Source organism: Trachurus japonicus, chromosome 5 (assembly GCF_045865225.1).
Source record: "Trachurus japonicus isolate A0001 chromosome 5, Traja_1.0".
Lineage (NCBI taxonomy): Eukaryota > Metazoa > Chordata > Actinopteri > Carangiformes > Carangidae > Trachurus > Trachurus japonicus.
Window position 1 is genome coordinate 27,894,494 of NC_140911.1, and position 21,704 is coordinate 27,916,197.

The following is a 21,704-nucleotide window of genomic DNA, read 5'->3' on the forward strand; positions in this document are numbered from 1 at the left end:
AGGTGATTATGATTAGAGCTTTGTGTTCCTTAATAATGCAATAATCCTATTAAGACTGACACCTACTATACAATGGTGTGTGTGTGTGTGTGTGTGTGTGTGTGTGTGTGTGTGTGTGTATGCACGTGCGTATGTGTGCATGTGTACACGCATGCATATGTGTGTGAGAGAGAGCGATTGAAAGAGATTAACAGTGAGAGGTGAGGTTTCCTAGAAGTTGCAGATTGAGATAGTACATTAAGATCATGACATTAGTATAATGTATAATAAAAAGTACATGCACAATAATACTGTTACGGTGTTCAAGTGTTTAGGGTCCTTCTGCTTTTGTAAAGGGTTAATAAAGTTTGAATATTTTTTTATTTGAGTAGTTCCCTGGAGGTATGTGTGTGTGTGTGTGTGTGTGTGTGTGTGTGTGTGTGTGTGTGTGTGTGTGTGTGTGTGTGTGTGTGTGTGTTAAATTTTGGGGGCCACAATAATCTAAATCTTGTTTAGGGCCACCAAAATCCTAGAACCAGCCCTGCCCTTGAGTATGGACTGCTCAGTTTCCTGTGGCCTCTATTATGTCAGTAATACCAAAGACGGTAAATAGAGTTTCTTTGGTAATACATGGATCTCTGAAAGTAGGCTACTTCAGTAAATGTACCGGGTTTTATTAAACAGCTGGAATCAGTAACCAGCTTTACATCGCATTAAGCTACAGTCAATGATGACAATGAATGAGGTTGCTACAAAACCTCCATTACCCATGATGCCTTGGGTAGAGGATGTAGCGCTTCTTATTCACACGTATTCGAGCAGCGTAGACGGAACACAGACTTGTGACGACTCCGCCCCCCGGCGCGAGTTTCGGGACAGGCCGTGTAGCAAAGGGAGCGAACCTTTGAGCGAAGCAGCCGTTGGCGTTGCACTCGGTTGCACTCTGTACTGTCCGTGGTGTCACAGCTTCGAGTCGCTGGCATCTCCAAATAAACCTGCTGTTTGACCGTGGAGCTGAAGCAGTCACAGACAGACATGTCCTCAGCACAGACAGTAAGTGACGTTTTCACTTCAGTGTCCGTGACTTCAGTTACCGTTCCCGGTTAGCTCCTTAACTACCGCATTCTGTCTTTCTGCTTCAGTTTACAGTCTGATAACAAGTTACATGTAGCTGCTGTGTTACCTGTCACCTTGCTCACATGTTTCTACTTGTAGCAATTAGCGTTTATTCTTCTAATGACTTTTATCCACTGAAACAAGGACAATGGGTTTGGAAGAAAACTTTTCTCAGTACAAAAGAGGTGTGTCGTAGTTCACAGTTCACACCCAGGTCTGTGGCATGAGCTCATGCTAACAACGAACGAATGAATATGTTTCGCTCACTTGTCCAGTTCCTTGAAGGAAATCTATGTAGGCCTATGTTGTGTTTAATTCAAACTATGTGGTGAAACGAGCCTGTCTCAAGTGCACCCAAACTCGTACCTCACCGAGGTCATCCAATGGAGTAGTCAGTTGTTGACATGACACATAGCCTACTTATATATTAGTTGCTCCTTTAATGGAGTTGAATATGAAGTCTCCCAGAATAACCAGAACGCCCCATTTATGTGAGAATGATAAATCCTAATTCACTGTTTACTTCATAGTCATGGGTTGTTGCAGATGTTTATGTGTGGATGTCTCAGTTCTCAGGTACAAAGCCAAACCAACACAAGCGTGTAACTGTTCAGTCCAACCCTGGATTCCTGGAGAGACTGAGTGAAACTGCAGGAGGAACTGCTGTTGGTGTGGGACTGTTCTTCCTCTCTATTTATATCCTCTTTACCAATGAGGTAGGCTTGGAACCACTGCTTCAGTCTCAGTTGCATTTCAGTACACCACACCTGGATGCTTGCTGCATGTCCTCTGAACCGGCTTCTCTCCTCAGGGACGAGCTCTGCAGACAGCATCTTCCCTGGACGAGGGTCTCTCTCAGGTTGTGTCACTGGGGCCTTATGTCAGCCTGGACCTGCAGAACAACAACCGTCTAGTTCACCTGTCTGCACGGCTGCACACTGCACAGGTAGGTTGTTCAGAAACAATGGTTACAGTGTTTGTTCTCCGCTGTGTCAAACTGCCACCCCTATCCTCACATCAGGGAGATTCATTTATTAAGTGAATGACTTAAAAGATTCCCTCACAGTGTCGAGTCTGTTAAACACTATATCCTCCTTACAAGATGCATACACAGACAGGAGGAAACCAGTCCATGGCATGATGTTATTTTATGCTAGTTGACTACTTATCCTTACTTTCTTATATTCAGTGAAAATTAAGCAGTAAAACAATGGCTTACAAGATTTCTTAAAAAACATAATTTTATTCAATCCTGCTGTTTTCAGATTAACCATATAGGCCTAATGAAAAAGACAGAGTATTTATCAAGGTTGTGAGATGTAAAAAAAAAGAAAAAAGAAAAGAAAAGCAGGCCAACACCTGTAAACACCACAGTGGGAATTTTACACAACACCCTCTGATTTAAAAAAGGAAAAACAAACTAAAACCATGAACTGCAACAACAATTATTTTATTCAGAGTTAGTGGCTGGGTGAAGCCTTTTTTTTAATCACACAACTGTGTTTGATCTTTAAAAATCAAAGTAGAAAAAACACAGGTACTCGCAACTCTGCAGGACTCAGCGTATTTATTGTAGTGATGTACGTTTCGAGCAGTAAAGGTGTGCTCTTCAAACACAGTTGTGTGATTAAAAAAATGGCTTCACCCAGCCACTAACTCTGAACTATCAATTATATTTTCTGAAATGATTTCACAAATTCTGCCAGGGTATGTAAACTTTTGAGCACAACTGTATATTAGTATTGCATTTCAAATATTCTAAACATAAAAATATTGAAATGCATTTGGAAATGAACTGCAGCACCGTAATCATATCATAGTTGATAATTGGTATTCAAAATATGAATAAACTCTATGTTGAAACAAAGAGAATCAGCCATTATATTGTGAACTCTTTGAGGAAACATCATCTGTCTTTTCCAACTGGTATAATAAGCTGAAAGTAAAGTGCATGTCATGCGTAACCAGGCTGGGGTGATGTGTGTTTTACTCTGTTGCTGATTTGACAGATGTAATGTATTGACTTTGACTTGAGGTGATGGATGCTCTGCTTGTGTTGGTGTAGCCCCTGCATGACCCCAACTACAGAGTGGTGGTGCAGGCTGTGAAACTGAAGAGGCAGGTGGAGATGTATCAGTGGGTGGAGCACCAGGAGAGCAAGTGAGTCTGTTGTCTCTTATGTCGACACTCAGGGTGGGGTCGCGGTCGCCAATAGTACAAAACATTCTTCAGTGAAGACGCAGTAGTTTATTACTTCAATGATCCATTTCAGGGACTACCAGGAGAACGGTGAAACCAAAACTGAGACAACCTACACCTACAGTGAGTTTGTTTTCATCAAGACTGTAACATTTGCTGAAAGATGGCCGCTCCACTCTTGTTGAAGGTGTGTGTGTGTGTGTGTGCGCTGGACATTTAGTCGTGCTTTCTTTTTCAGACACTGAGTGGAAGTCAGAGTTGGTCAACAGTCGTAACTTTGATCAGGAGATTGGTCACCAGAACCCGAGGTACTTCAGGAGTTGCAAGATGATTCTGTTGTGTTAAAAGAATAGTTCACCCAAAATTCAAATTTCACTCATTATCTACTCACCCTCATGTGGACTAAGGGCTGGGAGAAGTTTCAGAGTCCTCCGTGGCTTCTCTGAGTTACAGGGGGTCTCGGCGTAGCAGTGCATGTCCATATAACGGTTGCAAATGGATACCACTTTTCTTCGTAACAAAAAGACACACCAAAAAACATCCAAATACCTCCATGTTGCTCATATGTAATGTCCGTCTTGTATTGAAGCCCCAAAATGCAAAATTGTTCCGAAAAAGTCTATATTTCAAGCTTGTTTGTAGCGGAAGCTCCTCTTCCTGGTCCGTCCAAATCTCGCGCGAGTTGCGCCGGCGTCAGTGCGATTACTCCCAGCCCTTAGTCGACATGAGGGTGAGTAGATAATGAGTGCAGTTTGAATTTTGGGTGAACTATCCCTTTAATGTGCTGTCTGAAAATCGCTGCCTGTGCTTGTGTCATCTTTCATTTCCTCTTACTTCCAGTGCCATGGCAGTTGAGAGTGTGACGGTGGTGGCTCCAGAAGTCAACGTTGGGCCTTTCATCCTGTCTAAAGGTACCTCCAGTGACTGAACAATCAGACATGAAGACAGTCAGAGAGAAAAGAGCAGCTGTTAGTCAGACTGTAGACTGGTCCAGACTGACCAGTGTCTCGTCCTCAGGTCTGGTGGAGCAGATAAACAACTTCCAGACGCTGAGTTTGAGGGATTTCTCTGCCTTTACCTTGGACCCTTTCCTCTCCATCGATGACGATTATTTCTATCACACTCAGTACCCACGCAGGCCAGAGGTCGGTATCAAGATGTGAACTTCTCCCAGGATGATACAGTTCTTACACTTTGTGTTACTCATTGTTACTACTTGGTTTTATTCACAAGGTCGGGGATGTGCGTGTGAGATTCTCCTTCGCTGGACTGAGCGGTGAGACGTCTGGACTCGGCCCAGCTCATACTGTGAGTGCAGCAGGCGACAGGGTCCATGATCATTTCAGTTATGATGAGAACTTTTAGTATTCTGCATGCGTTTCCACTGTGTTTTGTTTCCCACGACTGGGAATATTTCAGGAGCGATGGGTTGAAGCGTCATGTATTTGGATATATAAAAGAATAAGGCTACAAAAACCAAACACATTTTATTTTATAGCGATTATACACTTATACTAATATATTGATGGGTACTATATTCAGAATTTGCCAATAAACCTTCACAAATACACACTGGACCTTTAAAGGCAGTTAACAAACATTTATTCAAGATTCCCTCTGATGCTTTTTCTAAGACTTGTAAAGGCAATTTTACAACATTTTATAGACTGAAATGATCATTAGCTGTTGCCATACTTGTAATAACCCCACTCATTTTTTAAATATGAAACTACAGCAGTGCTGTTTTGTCTCTTCCTCTCTCTTACCTTGGCTCGTGACCCCATTTTGAAATCACAAATTTCAACCAAGATGTGCCAGCTCAGATATTTTTATATGCTGCATTTTATTTGAACTCGATTTATATCTGAAAACGTGAAAGTATAGAATTCTGTTGTTTAAGCTTGTGCGTGGTGTTTTTAATCATTTTTCAATTATGATTAAAATAATTAAATTATTATTTTTTTAACCAAATACTAGAGATTTCAGGCGACCCCATTTGAATTCCAGGCGACCCCACGTGGGGTCCCAACCCCAAGGTTGAAAAACACTGCCTTAGTGCCTGTTGTGTCTTTAAATGTCAAGCACTATGCTCTAACACCATGTGCCCGTTTCGGGACAATAAAGATCTACTTGACTTTACCAATAGTTTTTTTCAATTTCTGATAAAGTAAATTTTTGTTTGGAAAAATTTCACGAGGCAAATGGCTAAATGGTATACTAAAGACTAGCTTGTATATTCACTATAAAAACTGAACTAGTCTGGATAAGATGTCATGAGACAGTCTTATTCCTAAGGATTGGGTGATTGACTATTTGATCAGATGCTCCAGTCCTTAATGAAACGATGAGGTTTCTACTGTGCACATACTGTTATTGTCTGAACTGTGGTTATGCTCATCAGCTACCAAAGTAACCCTTATTTCTCAGGTCAGCATTGTGGCCATGCAGAGAGGGGACCATCTGATGCCGTTTAAAACCAAATCAGGAGACACACTGGAGATCCTGTACCTGGAGGAGCTGTCTGCAGAGGTCACTGAAGCTCACCTCTCTGTTGGTTTATATCTCCCATGCTCTCTTTGTTCCGCCTCTTGACACCTTTTGAAATGTTGTCTGCAGGAGGTTTTTACGAGGGAGCAACAGTATAACAGTATGAAGACGTGGGGGCTCAGGGCTGCAGGATGGGCGCTCATGTTCCTCAGTATTCAGCTGACCATGCGCATCATCTACACGCTGGGTAAACGGCACGCTCACCGCCACACCGCCCATGGATTTCATTCATCCCTATGTGTCTTTCTCACTCCCTGTGTGTTTTGTGCCTGCAGTGGACTGGGTTCCTGTTCTCAGAGAGCTGGTGTCCGTGGGGCTGAAGATCTTCGCGTTGTGCGTCTCCTGCTCTCTGTCTCTTCTCACCATTGGAGTAGGCTGGCTTTTTTATCGACCATTAGTGGCAGCAGCACTGGGAGCGCTGGCTATGCTGCCCATGCTTCTCGCCCGTTCAGGACTTCCAGCAAAGAAGAACGAATGACAATAAAGCTGATGAGCAGTTGTTGATGCCCAGCTGTATCCATCCATCAACACTTGGAGACAGTGTTGTGCAGCTGCTTCCTCCTCAGTGGTGAAACCGCACAGGACTTGTACGTAATATGTAAAATAACATGTTCAATGCAGCCTCCATCAATGTATGGTTTTACAGTGCTCACCAGTCTATCACTGAGTTATTGAAGTTCAAAAAAAAGAAATCACCTTAACCACTCTGCTCTTTTGGTCAGACATCAGTGGATGTTTTCTGCTGTTGCCTTTAGGTTTTTGTTATCAGATCATGTGGCCTTTCAGAAGTTCATCTGCCCATGCACATCTTAAAGCCATAGTTCAACATTTTGGCAAATTCACCTATTGCCATAATCCCTATAGTCATAGGAGTAGGTTCATTACCTTTAATTGTCGGTGCAGGCTGTTTTTAGATCGGCGGGGCAGAGACGCGAGCTGCCCACTGAACACAATGGAGGTGAACGGTACGGGTCCCCTGTCCCTCATCAAACTCATCAAATACACAACCCAACAACTCCAAAACACTCTGGTGGACAAGTTGTGACCGGCACATTCACCACGCTATGAGATAATCATGTAACATTACTAGACAGAGTTGTTTTCAAGGCAAATGTGTAACTGAAACTACATTCCAGACACGGCTGCTGGGTGGAGTGATTTCAAAAGCGAGTATTTGCTTCATATATACGTGATTATTTCATAGCGTGGCGAGTGTGCAGGCCATAAGTTCTTCATGAGAGCATTTTGGGCGTTGTTGGAAAAGTACTGTTTTGTGAGCAGCTCATGTCTCTGCCCCACCGATCTAAAAACAGCTTCCTAAGACTAAAAGGATTATGGCAATAGGCAAATTTGCCAAAATATTGAACCTTCCCTTTTAACTATATTCTCGGTTCATAGACATGAAGTCATTGTTGTGTGTCATTTTAAGTGTAAAAAAAAAAGTTTCCAAAGATTTGTTGCCATCACCAAAGCTGTGCTGTGAGTTTATTAGGTACACACAGCAAAGAGGCTAATGCAGTCTTCTACAGAGCCCTGCAGGAACCCTGAGAAGGGTTTTTATTATGCTAAACATCAGAATTTCATGGAAGTAGCATTTGTTGCAGGGCCTGTTGTGCTAGGCTGCATGTGTTTTAGCTTGATGAACTGCTTAACAAAGCTCTTTATGTAAAGAATGTCCCCTAAATATATCCTCTATTTTCATTTTCTCACATGAGGGAATATTGTTTGCATTTTCATTGTGTATCTCATAATGGAATTTTCCCAAACTTGAAGAACAGACTTAAATGCACATACTTTGGAAAAGTTAGGAGCGTTTCTGCTTTTTCAAAGCACTCTGGATTCTGATCACTCTGATCAGCACCACAGTGGGGATCTACAGTGTTCAATTGTTTGTATGAAGCATATCCAAAATAAAGCACTTTTTTTGTCTATTAACTTCAGACCTGGTTCATGTTTTCCAACTCTAAGATATATTTTTAACCAGTTTAAGGGATTCTTATTAGATAGTTCTTGACAACACAGGTTGATCAGATATTTTAACACCGACTGGCTTGTATACTATTATAATGACCACTGCTGTAATAACCAAGTTGCCTTGCGCTAACCCTGAAACGCAAAAGGCCCAACATCCAAGAGCATGTGTGCACAGTGAAGAAAACTGCATCCATGTCTTCAGTCTGTTGTTGAGTCACTCAGTGATATGGAAGTGATGCAAATGATCAAGATTCTTACAAAGTAATTTATTACACAAAACACTAAGTTTCCATTTGCGTTTTTTAAACAAAATGAGTTTCCAGTCTCATGTTGTGCATGTGATCATAATGCACATAGGATTTGTATATGAATCGCACAAACAGGTTTCTACTTCATGTGTGCATCAGTTTGTTGAAATAAAGGACTACGGGTCACAGTGTGGAGGTACTTCACCCTAGTTGGCTGTGGAGACATTCCTCAGATCAGCAGGCAGGGCTTAAGCACTTAACTGTAGTTGGCAGGTATGACACAACAGGTCCCCTGGCTGACCCCTTTGATTACATGTTGACAAAGGAGGTTTCATTATGGCAAATTTACTCATGTTATAGTACAAAAAAAGTATTTTTACCTCAAAATTGAATACTGACAGAACCTGACTACTTTTGCTTAAGACAAAAAAAGTAAAAGCATTACACCTTTAGTAAAAACTGGGGAGAACAGTCTTTTTTGTGGGTGTGTTTGGGGGTAGGTTTGACCTAATGCTCCTTCTTCTTCCCCCCAGAGGAAGCAGTCCTCATGCCCCCGTTTACAGTAGGACACATTTACTGCTCTTCTTTCCCCGCCTGGCCTGTAGTGCAGCCCTGGTGGCCATCTCGAAGACTTCCCTCACGCCATCCTTTGTTTTTGCAGAGCACTCCATGTATCCAAAGGCACCGATCCTGTTAGCCATGTCCCGTCCGTCCTCTGGTTTCACAGGTTCCTAAATGGGAAAAGTCGAGGGAGTTTTAGGAAACATGCATCCATCCGTAGGCAGAGTTTTCTGTGTTCTAAATCTTTACCTGCTTCATTTTGGCAAGCTCCCGTCGGGTGTGCTCATCATTACGCAAGTCCTTTTTATTTCCCACCAGTATAATGGGAACATTAGGGCAGAAGTGTTTCACCTCAGGGGTCCACTTCTCAGGGATGTTCTCTGTATGAGGGGGAGACAGACAGCACCAGTCAGAGCAGGCTCACACTGATTCATCCGTGGATTTAGTGTCTCTGTGTTTGAATGGCTATAGTCCTCGCTGCGGCCGGCTCCGTATCGAATCCCAGCTCGGGCGGCCCTTTGCTGCATATCAGTCCCCGTCTCTCTGCCTCCCCATTTCCTGTCTCTCTCGAACACACTATCAATATGGTCTGCCGCAAAACAAGACTTACAAATACTCCAGATTACACAGAATAGAGCAGCACGACCCGCTCTCCGCTGCTCTGGGAGGAGTAGTGTAGAGGTGACATTTCTGTCTAACATTGATCATGTAGGAAAACTAATAATTTGTTGTTACAGCTACAACCTACAAATGACAGACATGGCTGTGCTACTAGACACGTTCACTTTACCTAGAACTGAGGCACTTAAGAGAACTGTAATGTATAGAGCAGTGACATACTGGAATCGGCTTCCACCTCATATAACCAACACTGACAATAAATGGGAGATTGAAAAAGAAAATAAAAGAGGCCATTTTTGGTAGAGAAGTTATGTTTATCTGGTCGGTTGAATTCTTATCTCGAACTGTAACGTTCTAAAAGCTTAACGTAATGTGTTGAACGAGTCAAACTTATTTCGTATTTGTAAGTCGTAAGTGTTCACCAACATAAAACTTATAAAACAGACAATAACTTGAAATACAAATAAATACAATAAAAGAAAAAGGTAAGGGGTGGTGCGTGGGGCAGTGGTTAAGGCAGCCGCCCCATGTAGAGGCTACAGTCCTCAGCGCAGGCGTCCCTGGTTCGAATCCCGCGTCGGGCAGACCTTTCCTGCATGTCATTCCCCCTCTCTGCCTCCCCCTTTCCTGTCTATCTCTACTATGGCTATCAAATAAAGGCATAAAAGCCAAAAAAATATACTTTAAAAAAAGGTTAACTTAATGGCTCAGGGATTTTCTTGTAAATTATATTCCTTAATTTTATTATCTTGGTGCTTTTATCTTGATGGAAAGGCCTGTCTCTCTTGCCCTGGTTCCGGCTACATACCAAAACAGCGGGTCAATGGCCCAGGACTAACTAAGGTGAGGACTAATGGGGATCTATAATAAAACTAAACTAAATGTAAAAAACCCAAAAATATACTTTAAAAAAAGATACACTGATGATTCTGATTTAAATTCCCTACAACCAGAAGTGATCATTTTTACTACGACCCAAAGGAAATGAAAAAATGAAAACACATTTTGAGCATTTGCCCCCAAAAAACAAACAAAACCAAATATTCCAGTCATGTTATGTCCATAACTCATCTATGTATACTGTAGAACTTGTGTGGCTGAGGTGTGGTGGTCTTGACCTGAACTGAGGAATGCAGAAAATCAGCAACAGAGGTTTCTGTCATTACTTACCAAGACTGTCAGGACTGTCGATGGAGAAGCACATGAGAATGACATCAGTGTCTGGATAAGAGAGCGGACGCAGTCTGTCATAGTCTTCTTGACCTGCTGTATCCCAGAGCGCTAACTCCACCTGCCACAAGAGTGCACAATCTATCAGCCAGACAGCCACACAAAACCACTTTTCTTCTATAGGTCTGTAATGAATGCATTCACATTATAATCCTGTATTTGGAAACTCTCAAAGGGCATTTCTCATTTGAAATGACTTATGCTGCGTTCAAGACAACTCGGAGGTCGGGATTCCCAACTTGGAAATCTCCGACTTCCGACATCACTGCGTTCATGCTGCAGGAACTCGGGAGAAAAAAAACATGGATACCTGAAGGAAGTTTGGCGTATTGTGGCTCATAGCTGAATACGAAAAATAAATGCAGCAGTAAATGATGTTTATTTTGGAGGAGAGGAGAGATGTCGCAGATGAGTGCACATATAATGTTATAGCCTTGATAACAGTTAAACGTTATTTCCGTCACATACGAGGAACCACAATTTCACACCATACAACAATCACAGCTTAATATAAACGTATTTCATATAGGCTACTGCAATAATACACAAAAATATGCATTCAAACCTCAACAAATAACTTAAAATGTCTAAATTCTAACCGTTTAAGACGAGGGCTGCCATGTTTTGATGTTGTCGTGACGTCAAGCTCTGATATGATACCCGAGTTCCCGACCAGTAATTTCCGAGTTCGACGCCGTTCAATTCATTTTTTACAACTCGGAGCTCGTTTTTTTCTGACTTCCGAGTTGTCTTGAACGCAGCATTACACCACTTGACTTCATTCACACCACTGCATTCAGGGAGTGTTAGATAGAAAGATGTGTGCATGCCAAAGATACTACTTTTATATTCCATTGTACAGATTTCAAGGACACTCTAAAAAGACACTTGATTCGTATGCACATAAAGAAAATGCACATTACAATAAGTAAGAAGTAATTTTGGACACTATGAGGAAACTTAAACTTAATTATTGTGAAGTGACACTCAAATTAGTAAGCTTAACTGATTTTAACCAATACATCAAATAACACACCACCTGCACCACTGTGCGTGAAAGGAAGTGGAGAGATAATACAACCAGCACTCATCTGTTGTTGCCATGTTCAATGAGCAGGGTTATATGATGCTGGTAGTATTTGAAAATAGGAGCAGGGTTTAGTAAATCATACCTGTTTACTGTCAACTTCAATGTCGGCAACATAGTTCTCGAAGACTGTGGGCACGTAGACTTCTGGAAACTGGTCTTTACTGAACACAATAAGCAGACAGGTCTTCCCACAGGCTCCATCTCCCACTATGACCAGCTTTTTCCTGATTGCTGCCATAGCTGCTGACAAGGCACAGAAAAAAAAGCAAAGATTACGATGTGAGAACACTACACACTATCTTTAACAACAGGGAGGGACGTTTTATTGCATTTATGCATTATGCAAGCACTACCAGCGCTGCCGCTGTGAGGAGCGATGAGCAGCAGTAACCTTCAGCTGTGTTGACACAACGCCAGAGCCGTCTGAAACCAATACCCGGGGCTAACTGTTCAGCTTTCAACACCAAACGGTGATAACACAGTAGGATGTGTACACGGAATGATATATATAAGAACAACAACACACAGCTGACAGCCTCTGTTTAATCAGCTGACTTTAAACGTTCAGCCAGAAAAGGGACCTTCTTCTACGACGAAACATTTCCGCTCCGGTGTTTCTGACCCACCCCGGCTCCGAGCTCGACAAATTTTCCAGTTAAACGTTTGTCCCTCATCACTAGTAACACAGTGACTGCACTGACATGAAAACTGACAGAGTAACAGCTGCCATCGACATATAAACACACATCGCTTGAGTGCAGGCTGACCTAGATCTCAGCGAGCAGGGAGTGTTTACAAAAGACTTGACGCTAGCTAATGGAGCTAACCAACTAGCGTTAGCCGCGTATGTGGCTAGTGCGCTAAGTTTATATATGTTTTAATAGTTTTATTCAAAGGTGCCGTGTGATACATATTCGATACTTGTGATATAATTGGTCCAATACTAGAGCAGTGTGTGTAATATCGTCCCCACCACTCAGTCAAAACCCCACTTCTCCCTTTAAATCACAAACCCGTGCGACTAGCTAGCTGAGCTCAGTTTAGCATAACGGAAGTCAGTTGGACTGTATCGGTTCGTTAGCTCGCTAGCACAGGCACGATATCGGAGGAAAATATTGGTTGATAAAAACATATTCCACGATGTTACTGCCTACAAAACAAACGGTAAATACACGGAAACTCCGCTGTTGGAGTTAATATTATACGCCTACCTACTGGTTGGTTTAAATTGTGTTCAAACGGGCTCCAAGTAGTGCTTTGTTGGCCTCCGTAGCTTCTCCCTGACTGCGCCGCTGCTGCTGGAGGATTAACAGGAGGGAAGTGACCGAGGGGCGGGGAGAGAACAACAATACCCCGCTGTACAAACAGTAGAAATAATACTATACATTATTGTTATCATTATTATTAGCAGTAGCCTAGCTATGATTCATTCATCTACCTATATCGTCTGTGTATTTTTTTCTGAAAACACATTTTGTTTATTGGATTGTTGGAAATTAAATTGTGTCATACACAGTGGAGGAAAGTGTATTTAGTGTAAGAATAATTTAAATATAAATTAAATCAACTGAATTATTTGCACATGCTTTTCACACTCATATTTGGGTTCACCTTTGAAATAACATTTCCATTTTTATCTAGGAGTTTATAATATCAGTTAATAATTTCTCCCCTTTAATGATATCATTGGAAAGCCTGATTAGTCACCTTTACAACGGGGTACAACTTGTAAGGATCGCCCATTCATGGAATGAGCACCACAGCTAAACTTGTGGGTAGCGCCCCCAAAATGTGCCAGATTTTGCAATATTCTCCTCTATTGGATGACTGCACTCTTCCACAGTAATAAGAAGAAAGAAAATAACACATTGGCCATTTTTACACTTTATTCATTTGACACTGACAGGGACCTCATGTGTGGAAGATCCATACAGCAGCTTAGCACCTCCTCCTCATGCTGGTCACCAGCCTGGTCACATTCGGCTGTGGGATGGCTTCTCATTCCTCAACCAGGAGTTGATGAAGGTCAACCAGTGTGGTTGTGTTGCTCACTCTTGCACGTGATCCCACCAGTGTTCAATTTGGTTGAGGTCTGGACTGACAGGTCACTCCATCCTCTCCACTCCCACATTCTGGAGGTAGGCTACTGTGATGATCTTGGCTCTTTAGGGGAGAGCATTAATAGCATCCTGGAGGATGGAGTGAGCCTGTCCCAGATCCTGGAGATATGGAATCGCCACTGACTCCAGAATCTCATTCTGATATCTCACTGCGTTAAGATTGTCTTCAATGATGACAAGTTCTGTTTTGGGGATTTCAGCACATTTTTGGGTTGCTCTACCTACGCAATTCTTAGTTGTACCTCATTGTGAAGGTGACTAATCAGGCTTTCCAACGATATAAAAAACACCAATTGTTATTATTAAAGGAAAAGAATGACTGACTGAAATAACGTTTCCAACCTTTTTTGAGGAGTTTATTTCAGTTTGCAGCCAATTCAATTTACATACAGGGAACTTGCTCGGCAGTTGCCAGCTGCCCAGTTTGTAACCCCACCATGTGCGATACTTGGAATTCATTGAATATCTTGATGTCGTGGTTTCTTTTGTGGTAGGCTATATTCCACCCCACAACCTTTCAAAGGAAATATATACTATTTACTCCACTGAGTGCTAGAGTAAGGTTAATATAGAAAGATGTTATACAGTGTAGCTTCACCTCAACAAGGTGAATTAAAATACCCCTTACACACTGCAAATGCACATTTATTCAAATGAAATACAGAGGCCCCCAAAGTAAACTTTTGATACTTTCATAACAACTTTATATACTGAAACAGGTGAACACCAGCTAAGGCCTCTTCTGTCTGCTCTGCTGAGTTAAATTTGCTCATGCAGATATTAAGTATTATCAGATTAGTGTCATTTGTAATTGAAACAGGGATTGTAATGATAAAAGTGTTTTTTTTTTGTTATGATTTTGACCATTAAATTTGAACTGAAAAAATGATATAAACACTTCAGGCTTCAGTCCAGATGAGGCAGGGACAGGCAGAGAGAGATAGCCTGTATCTTAGTTGGTGGTGTATTAATAACTACAGGCCTTACTCTAATCCAGATAAGAAGCTTTCTCACCAATGCTCAGTTCCACCTTGTGGAAACCAACTCAGGCATGTTTCTGTAAAAACACTAACACTAAAATTTCACATTCATCTATATGTTCAAGTGGCCAGTTATTCAGTGGTGAAAAGACACTTTTTTTGGGGAAAAAAGACAAAATATTTTAGGTTGATTTCTCTAAAATCCACAGACATGCATTATCCACTTCTGGTTTGTTACAGCTGTCCTTTAAATAGCTGACGGCAGTTCTCCACAAACAGCCTTTCACTTTCATTTGGGTAATTAATGTTTTGGTAAAAGGGTGTGTTTTATTGTTCCTAATGGAAGGTATCTGTCATGGCTGGTGGTTGGAGCTCAGGCAAGGGGGGCCTGATTGCAGACTCACAGGTGGGATGATGCAATGAACAGGAAAATGACTGGACAGGCAGTCAAGTTGCATAAAGGTAGCAGAAACACAGCTAGGAGTCCACAGCATGAGTGGCACAAAGGAACAAGTGTATCTGGACACACATCTGACAGGGTAAAAGGGGATGAGGAAAGTGAGGAAGAAGACAGGGAAGGCACTGTGGTTAGCAGTGTTGCTTTTCAGCAAGAAGGTGCTGGGTTTGATTCCCAGGCTTGAGCCCAGTGGAGTTTGTATGGATTCTCCAGGCAAGGGAAGTTTGTATAGTCCATTTTTACAAACAGTTTGTCTCAGAGGGCTTTACACAGCATCACAACAACATCCACCGAGGAAAAACTCTTAAGAGGGAAAAAACAGGAGACCTCAGGGTGAGCAACAGGAGGAATCCCTCACCCAGGATGCGATAGATGTTGTGTAGCCTACAGACAAAGAAAAACAGTTTACAACATGGAATGTGGAATAAATGGGGATTGTTCAGTCAAGAAGAGCTGAAGAAGGCAGCGTCTGGTGGATGGGCTGGGTCATATATAGGCAGAGTAGGCCATCTCTCTTCCTACGTGTCCTCCAGCTTCTTCCCACCAGGGGCGTGTCCAGGCATTTTTGATAGGGGTGGCCCAAGTGGAGGACTGACTTATGGTGGGGTGGCATGAAGCGTAAGCATGAGCGTCTGCGCCCACACATTACTGTACATAGAGTGCAGAAGCGGAAGCAGCCCCATGGGTCCTCAACTCGGAAAAAGGCTCCATACAAATGAACGGGAGCCAAAGTTTTATTTCATGATCTGTTTGAATTGTGCCATGAGAAAAAAATATGTCCTCTACCTGTTTAAAACATCACGTTTCATGCAGAGAAATCAGCAGTTTATCGTAAAACGGCAACGGAAGAATGTATTTTGTGTGAAGACCGCTCTACGGACTACAGATCTGGTGTCCCACAAAAAATACGTCACCAACTGACACGGGAAAGGGCGGCATTTGGTGTGTGACATCACCTACGCAACCTGTAGTCTTTCTGGTTATGGACTCTTCGGAATTTTATTTTATAATAGGTTTACAACAAACTGCTGATTTCTCTGCATGAAACGTGATGTTTTAAACAGGTAGAGGACATATTTTTTTCTCATGGCACAACTTTGGCTCCCATTCATTTGTATGGAGCCTTTTTCCGAGTTGAGGACCCATGGGGCTGTTACTTCCTGCTTCCGCTTCGGCACTCTATACTCATGTATGCATGTGCACATGCAAACACACCCACACAGGTTTTGGCCATACCCAGTTTTGTCTGCAAAACCCATATCTACTTCAGTTACTAACAATGCAAAAAAAACTAGACCTACTAGTCAAAATACAGGAGTGGCAACATACAATTGACGGAAAACCTCAATATTTTATTTTTGAAAAAGAAAAGAAAAAAGCTTGACAAAAGTCAGTATAAACATTGTATAAAATGACTCTGACTGGGCATATAGCCCATCATATTTTGGGGTGGCACCTGGGGTGGCCAATCCTGTGCCACCCAAGGCCACTCCCTGAACATGCCACTGCCTCCCAAGCTCCAAAGACATGCACAGTAGGTGGACTGGAAACTGCCCGTAGGTGTGAATGTAAGTCTTTGTGTTTCTCATCTCTATGTGGCGCCCTGTGTAAGACTAGACAGATTATCAGGGGAGTACCCAGCCCTACATCAGCTGGGATTGGCTCCAGCCCCTTGTGACCCCCAGACAATGAATGGGAAGGGGGATGAAGGGGAGCTCCAGTGACTGGAAATGTCAGACAGGTGAGCAGGTGGATCTGGAAAAAGGAATAAAATCCAGGGACATCTGGTGGGCAGGTGGAGTATGACGGAAAGCCCCAGAAGAGCGCCGAGACAGTATGTTCAAATGGCCAGTCAGGTGAAAAGACAAGAACAATCTGAAGTTTATTCCCACATATGTCACCAGCACTGTAACCTCAAATAACAATCTCAGTCATTTTGGGCTAGATCATGAACATGTATCTGGACGTCCATCACAGGAAATCAATAAGGATGTGGGGACATATTTAAAAGCTTTTGTATGCTGCTTATTATAATGATCATTAAGGTGCCTAGAAGTTACAACAAGTGTTACAGAGACCAATGTTAGCTTATAGCCATGGTTCATCAATTAATTTCATGAGCAGTGTATAAACATTTCTCTTTGCAAATGCATGCCTCCCTTTTCTCCCATCAAGAAAAAAACAAAGAGAAGAAGACCCAAATTATTGTAATGGTATGTCTGCTGGCACAGTTCAGGCTGCTTTGCTGGAAAAATAACAAGTTGAAGCCACTGATATGACACCATGCACAACCCTTTACAACTCTCTGTTATAACTAAACTGGGCAAATAAAGACACAAAACATGGATTTTCCGTCAGCTGAAACATACAAAAAATATAGAAAATATTATTCTGAAGAACAACAGTAGCACTTTAATAAGACTGAACTCATTTATGAGCGGTGAGGGTACACTGAGGTTTATTGTACCACTGGGCCAGTCTCTGTTGCCTGAAGTCCCCAGTGGTTCCAGAAATCACAGTGTGCGGTCATTGAGTGTGACCCTGAGCCATGTTTCTGTCTCTGTGTCCTGTGTCTCAGGGACAGAGACACTCTCATATGTGGAAAGGGTAGCCCTGTAAGTAGTGCAGCAGAGGTTTGGGGAGCGGCAGCTGGTCTGGGCAGTTAGCGTGTCTGTTGATAGTGAGGCGGACCAGATGCTGCAAGGAAGGGAGGGTTTTAGGTTTGTGTAAGGGGTGCCTCAGCTTTAGAGGAGCTCCAGTGTCTCTGATTGTGGCATAGTTGGGTGTTGTTTTCTCTTCCCCTGTGCGCTTGTAGTACTGTATGAGACTGAGAACATCTGTGAAGGACCGGTAATGAAAAAGTTCAGGGCAGACGGATTCCAGCCCGAAACAACCATGGGAATACACAATTCGTACACTTGTAGGTCCACATCTGGTCTTCACTGACAGGGCCAGCATATACTGAGGGTGGCTGCTGTCCCGTATGAGGAACGTACCCACAGGCTTCATTAGGAGAGCTTCCCGGGCTTCACTTGCAGAGATTGAACCCCAGTACCAGCCTGGAGAAAGATAGATGGTTTGAATTAACAACTTCTTTTTGGAAGTTTTTGTTTCCATCTTAGACATTTAGAGCTGGGGAATACCGCTATTTCAATAGTGCTTGGGTAAACCTTACCGACGCACCACTATGATTGTTACAGGGAAAAACATACACCAATAGGCCTATTTCTCAGTAACAAAAATCACTTCATTTTCAAAAGACAGACTGGGTTCAGCCCTCTTCACTGTCTCAATTAATGTGGTGTAGCTGCTTTTTAAGAATAAGAAAGAAGGAAAATGTGTGATTTGTTCAGTGGAACCACCATCCACTGCTTTACACATTAAAGGGATATTTCATTTTTTTTAAAGTGGGGTTGTATGAGCTACAAATGCCCATTAAAGCAGAAGTAAGCGGAATGTTTGTGTTAATATAAGTCATGTTTAAGGACAAACGTCAAACATCAAATCAGAACCAGCGGAATGCCATGATGAGTTTAAAACCTTTTAAATAAGTTAAAATAGTTATATCTTCCGACAGCAATCACTTATATAGGGTCTGTTAGTCACTCTGCTCTGCTGTAAGCCGAGGAGAAAACTTCTTGTATACTACCTTGTATCCTACAAGCTTTATCCAATGAGGAGAGAGAACGGCATGAAGAGCTGTGTGTGCAGCCAAGAGATGCGCGTGAATGTGGTGACGTAGGGACGAGGACCAATAGATCCATGACGAGGGCGGGGACTGCTAACTCCATCAGCTGACAAGAAGTTAGCCAAAACCACCGGGTCGCTTACTTCTGCTTTAAGTGAACTAGATGCAGTAGTCGTCCCCCACTGAGAAACACTGAGAAACACCGGCGCATCACGCTGCACCGAGACGCAGGCAGTCACTGTTGTCACTGAAGGATGATTAATCAGCATATTTACGCCGCCTACAAGAAGTGCAACAGCTGGTCAGAAAAAAGTTTGTTTATCTGACTGGAACTAACCAACTCACTCAGTACTCCTCGGTACTCCTCCACACAGGCAGGCCCTGTGACGCGCTGTATCACTCCGCCTCTTCCACACACTTCTGATCCAAACCTCTTTTATATACAACCTATGATCCAATACAGTATGATCCAAACGGCTGAGAAGCGGAGTGATACAGCACGTTGCAGAGCCTGCCTGTGTGGAGGATTATCGAGGAGTACTGAGTAAGTTGGTTAGTTCCAGATAAACAAACTTTTTTCCGACCAGCGGTTGCATTGTAAATTTAGATTGTACTCTTGAACTGATGTATTATTTTGAGACAGGACTTCTCTTAGGCGGTGAAAATACGCTGATTAATCATTCCTCATTGACAACAGTGTACTGCCTGTGTCTCTGTGCAGCGCGATGCACCAGTGTTTCTCAGTGCAGAGACCTTTCTACTGCATTTAGTGTACTTAAAGGTGTACAGAAAAGAAAACTGAATTTGAGCCCACTCTGGATCATAAAATTAATGTGATAACTCATCTTTCAGACGATGTAGGCCAAACTTTGTGCAAAATTCTATTTTTGAGTAAATCTGGGATGAAAGTGTGTTTGTTTTTTTCGCATTGGGTAATGCAGGCGCACGGATTATACGTCAGCCTGTACACCATTCACCAGCCACTGATATTGGATCCGTCATCCGTCATTCAAACGTCTGAGACACACACACACACACACACACGGAGCTCGGGCTCGCCCCAAGCTTTGAATATCCCGCCCGCTCGATAACGGCCAATCAAATTTGTTTTCCTTACTCGGGTAAACTCGTGTTGCAGCTCGTGACAACTCGGCGCGACAAACAGGACAAACGGCCATTTCTGTACACCTTTAAAGGGACAACGAGGAGTTTTGGAAAAGCGAAGCGTTTTCACACTACATTTATGAGCCTCCGCGCGCACCGTATATTTCTTTGACCGGGCGCAAGACGGACTCATGTTTTCATTCATCAATAATTAAAGTCAGAGGTTCAAAGAGGTTCACATACCACCGTAGTTCCGACCATAAACGGCGATGCGGCTGCATTATCCTCATGACTCGCCACGAAGGAAACGCTGGTCGGCTCGACCAGCATTTCCACCACCACTAATAATAACAAAATAACGATAGAGACAGAACGATATATTTATCGAAAATGGGCCCATTAACAAGTGTGGGTAGCGGAGATTCATCCACATTAACGTGAGACTTTTTTATAACCGAATAGAAACTCCTCGTTGTCCCTTTAATGGGCATTTGTAGCTCATACAACCCCACTTCATAAAAACTGAACTATCCCTTTAAATATCAAAAGGTGTTCCCACTACTAGTTAGCACAGTTACACAGCTAAAACAGCATCTCCACATTTAGGAGGGAGAGACTAATATCTGTTTATAGAAGATGTTTTTTCTATTCATGTTAGTGCCAATTAATCAAAATCCAACACAGTCACAGTGGAGTAGTGCAGCTGATACACACAGTAAAAATAACAAACAATTAACTTAAGTTGATTAGGTTAAGGGCAGGCTGTACAGAAGTAAGTAGTAAGTAGTAGTGAGTTAGTTGTAGGCTACTAGATGTACTGTAACTGTCTGCACCTGAGGTCTGTAGGTAGTGGAAGGTGGTGGTGAGGCAGCGCGCGTGCTCCGCTGGGTCACATCCTGGAAATGTGGGGAATTCGCATTTGCAGCAAGCTCGCTCCTGTGGGAAAAGAGTCACTGCCATGGCGACCATCTCAGACTGACAGCAGACCTGACAAGACAACACTCCCGTCAGAAAATTCTGTGAGGTATAGGCTTTAACATAAAATTCACGTGCAATGCTGTTTTCTGCTCAATTTGCACAATAATTAATTACTATAAATTATTAATATTATTATTTAACAACATAACAGGAAATAACTATGAAATTAATCATTGCTAGATCTAGAAAAAACGCACCATGTTAAAATGAAGCAGACATTAGTTTGAAATGACTCTAACGGAGGATAGAAAGAAATGCTTCTAAAACCATAGATGAAGACATGGGTACGTTCATTTGATGAGCTGTTGTCATAAATAAATAGTGAATGGCTGTGAATAACAGTAAAGTGAAAGCAATGTTACATGGACAATAGTAGCTACATTTGCGCAAAGGCTACGTACAAATAAAACCGATAGGCTAATAATAAAAGTATGTGTGCAATAAGGAGCACCACGACATGAACACTGCAATCAAGTCGCCTCAGCTCCTCAGTGTGCGTCTAAAAATAATCTTAGCCTACCTTAGATCAGGACAAATCATGAGGATTGCAACCAGTTTGAAAAACAGTCCGACGCGTAATCCATCAAATCCCCAGAGTATTAAATAAGGAGTGAGAATAAACACTCTTTACATCTCTGTGTGTGCTGCAGGCTAATACACTGAGAGAGTGTGTATGTATGTGTTTGTGTGTGTGTGCGTGAAGAGAGTGACAGAAAACAGCTCAGTTCGGTTTAGTCCGACGGAGGTTCCTGGAATCCGTTTCCAAGAATGGTATTATTGTCTGTCAGGCAGCGGCAGCCCGCCGCCTCCCC

At 42.5% G+C, this 21,704-nt stretch overlaps 3 protein-coding genes across 6 annotated transcripts; 1 reads left to right on the forward strand and 2 right to left on the reverse strand.

Annotated features, from left to right (window-relative positions):
- Positions 1–843: 843 nt before the first annotated feature.
- tmem43 (transmembrane protein 43) lies at positions 844–6,504 on the forward strand. Its single transcript, XM_085777153.1, has 12 exons — positions 844–1,032; positions 1,665–1,811; positions 1,907–2,041; positions 3,161–3,255; positions 3,368–3,417; positions 3,533–3,602; positions 4,135–4,205; positions 4,312–4,439; positions 4,528–4,602; positions 5,722–5,823; positions 5,911–6,028; positions 6,117–6,504. Exons 1-12 carry the CDS (start codon positions 1,015–1,017, stop codon positions 6,317–6,319), a joined length of 1,212 nt encoding a protein of 403 aa, XP_085633279.1. The 5' UTR covers positions 844–1,014; the 3' UTR covers positions 6,320–6,504.
- A 1,558-nt stretch (positions 6,505–8,062) lies between these two features.
- Positions 8,063–12,848, reverse strand: LOC146987789 (transforming protein RhoA). Of its 4 annotated transcripts, none has more exons than XM_085777157.1 (5): positions 12,781–12,848; positions 11,648–11,805; positions 10,416–10,536; positions 8,874–9,004; positions 8,063–8,794 (listed from the first exon to the last, which is right to left on the reverse strand). In XM_085777157.1, the coding sequence occupies exons 2-5, from the start codon at positions 11,801–11,803 to the stop codon at positions 8,621–8,623; spliced, it is 582 nt and encodes a 193-aa protein (XP_085633283.1). In that variant the 5' UTR covers positions 11,804–11,805; positions 12,781–12,848; the 3' UTR covers positions 8,063–8,620. The 4 variants fall into 4 exon arrangements, with proteins under 4 accessions (XP_085633283.1, XP_085633284.1, XP_085633280.1 ...); XM_085777158.1 differs by having other exon boundaries at positions 11,648–11,808; XM_085777154.1 differs by having other exon boundaries at positions 12,777–12,848.
- A 3,762-nt stretch (positions 12,849–16,610) lies between these two features.
- Positions 16,611–21,651, reverse strand: cishb (cytokine inducible SH2-containing protein b). Its single transcript, XM_085778081.1, has 3 exons — positions 21,413–21,651; positions 20,748–20,901; positions 16,611–18,181 (listed from the first exon to the last, which is right to left on the reverse strand). Exons 2-3 carry the CDS (start codon positions 20,881–20,883, stop codon positions 17,715–17,717), a joined length of 603 nt encoding a protein of 200 aa, XP_085634207.1. The 5' UTR covers positions 20,884–20,901; positions 21,413–21,651; the 3' UTR covers positions 16,611–17,714.
- Positions 21,652–21,704: the final 53 nt, after the last annotated feature.

Bases quoted from the DNA above. Each gene is read 5' to 3' on its own strand.
- tmem43 (XM_085777153.1), top strand. The intron at 2,042-3,160 runs GTAGGTTGTTCA...GTGTTGGTGTAG, and splicing joins CACGGCTGCACACTGCACAG to CCCCTGCATGACCCCAACTA. The intron at 4,603-5,721 runs GTGAGTGCAGCA...CTTATTTCTCAG, and splicing joins GACTCGGCCCAGCTCATACT to GTCAGCATTGTGGCCATGCA.
- LOC146987789 (XM_085777157.1), bottom strand. From the start codon at position 11,803: ATGGCAGCAATCAGGAAAAAGCTGGTCATAGTGGGAGATGGAGCCTGT. The intron at 9,005-10,415 runs GTAAGTAATGAC...CCCCTCATACAG, and splicing joins CGACAGTCCTGACAGTCTTG to AGAACATCCCTGAGAAGTGG. The intron at 8,795-8,873 runs GTAAAGATTTAG...TTTCCCATTTAG, and splicing joins AGCTTGCCAAAATGAAGCAG to GAACCTGTGAAACCAGAGGA.
- cishb (XM_085778081.1), bottom strand. From the start codon at position 20,883: ATGGTCGCCATGGCAGTGACTCTTTTCCCACAGGAGCGAGCTTGCTGC. The intron at 18,182-20,747 runs GTGCAGACAGTT...ATCTTTCTCCAG, and splicing joins CCACTACCTACAGACCTCAG to GCTGGTACTGGGGTTCAATC.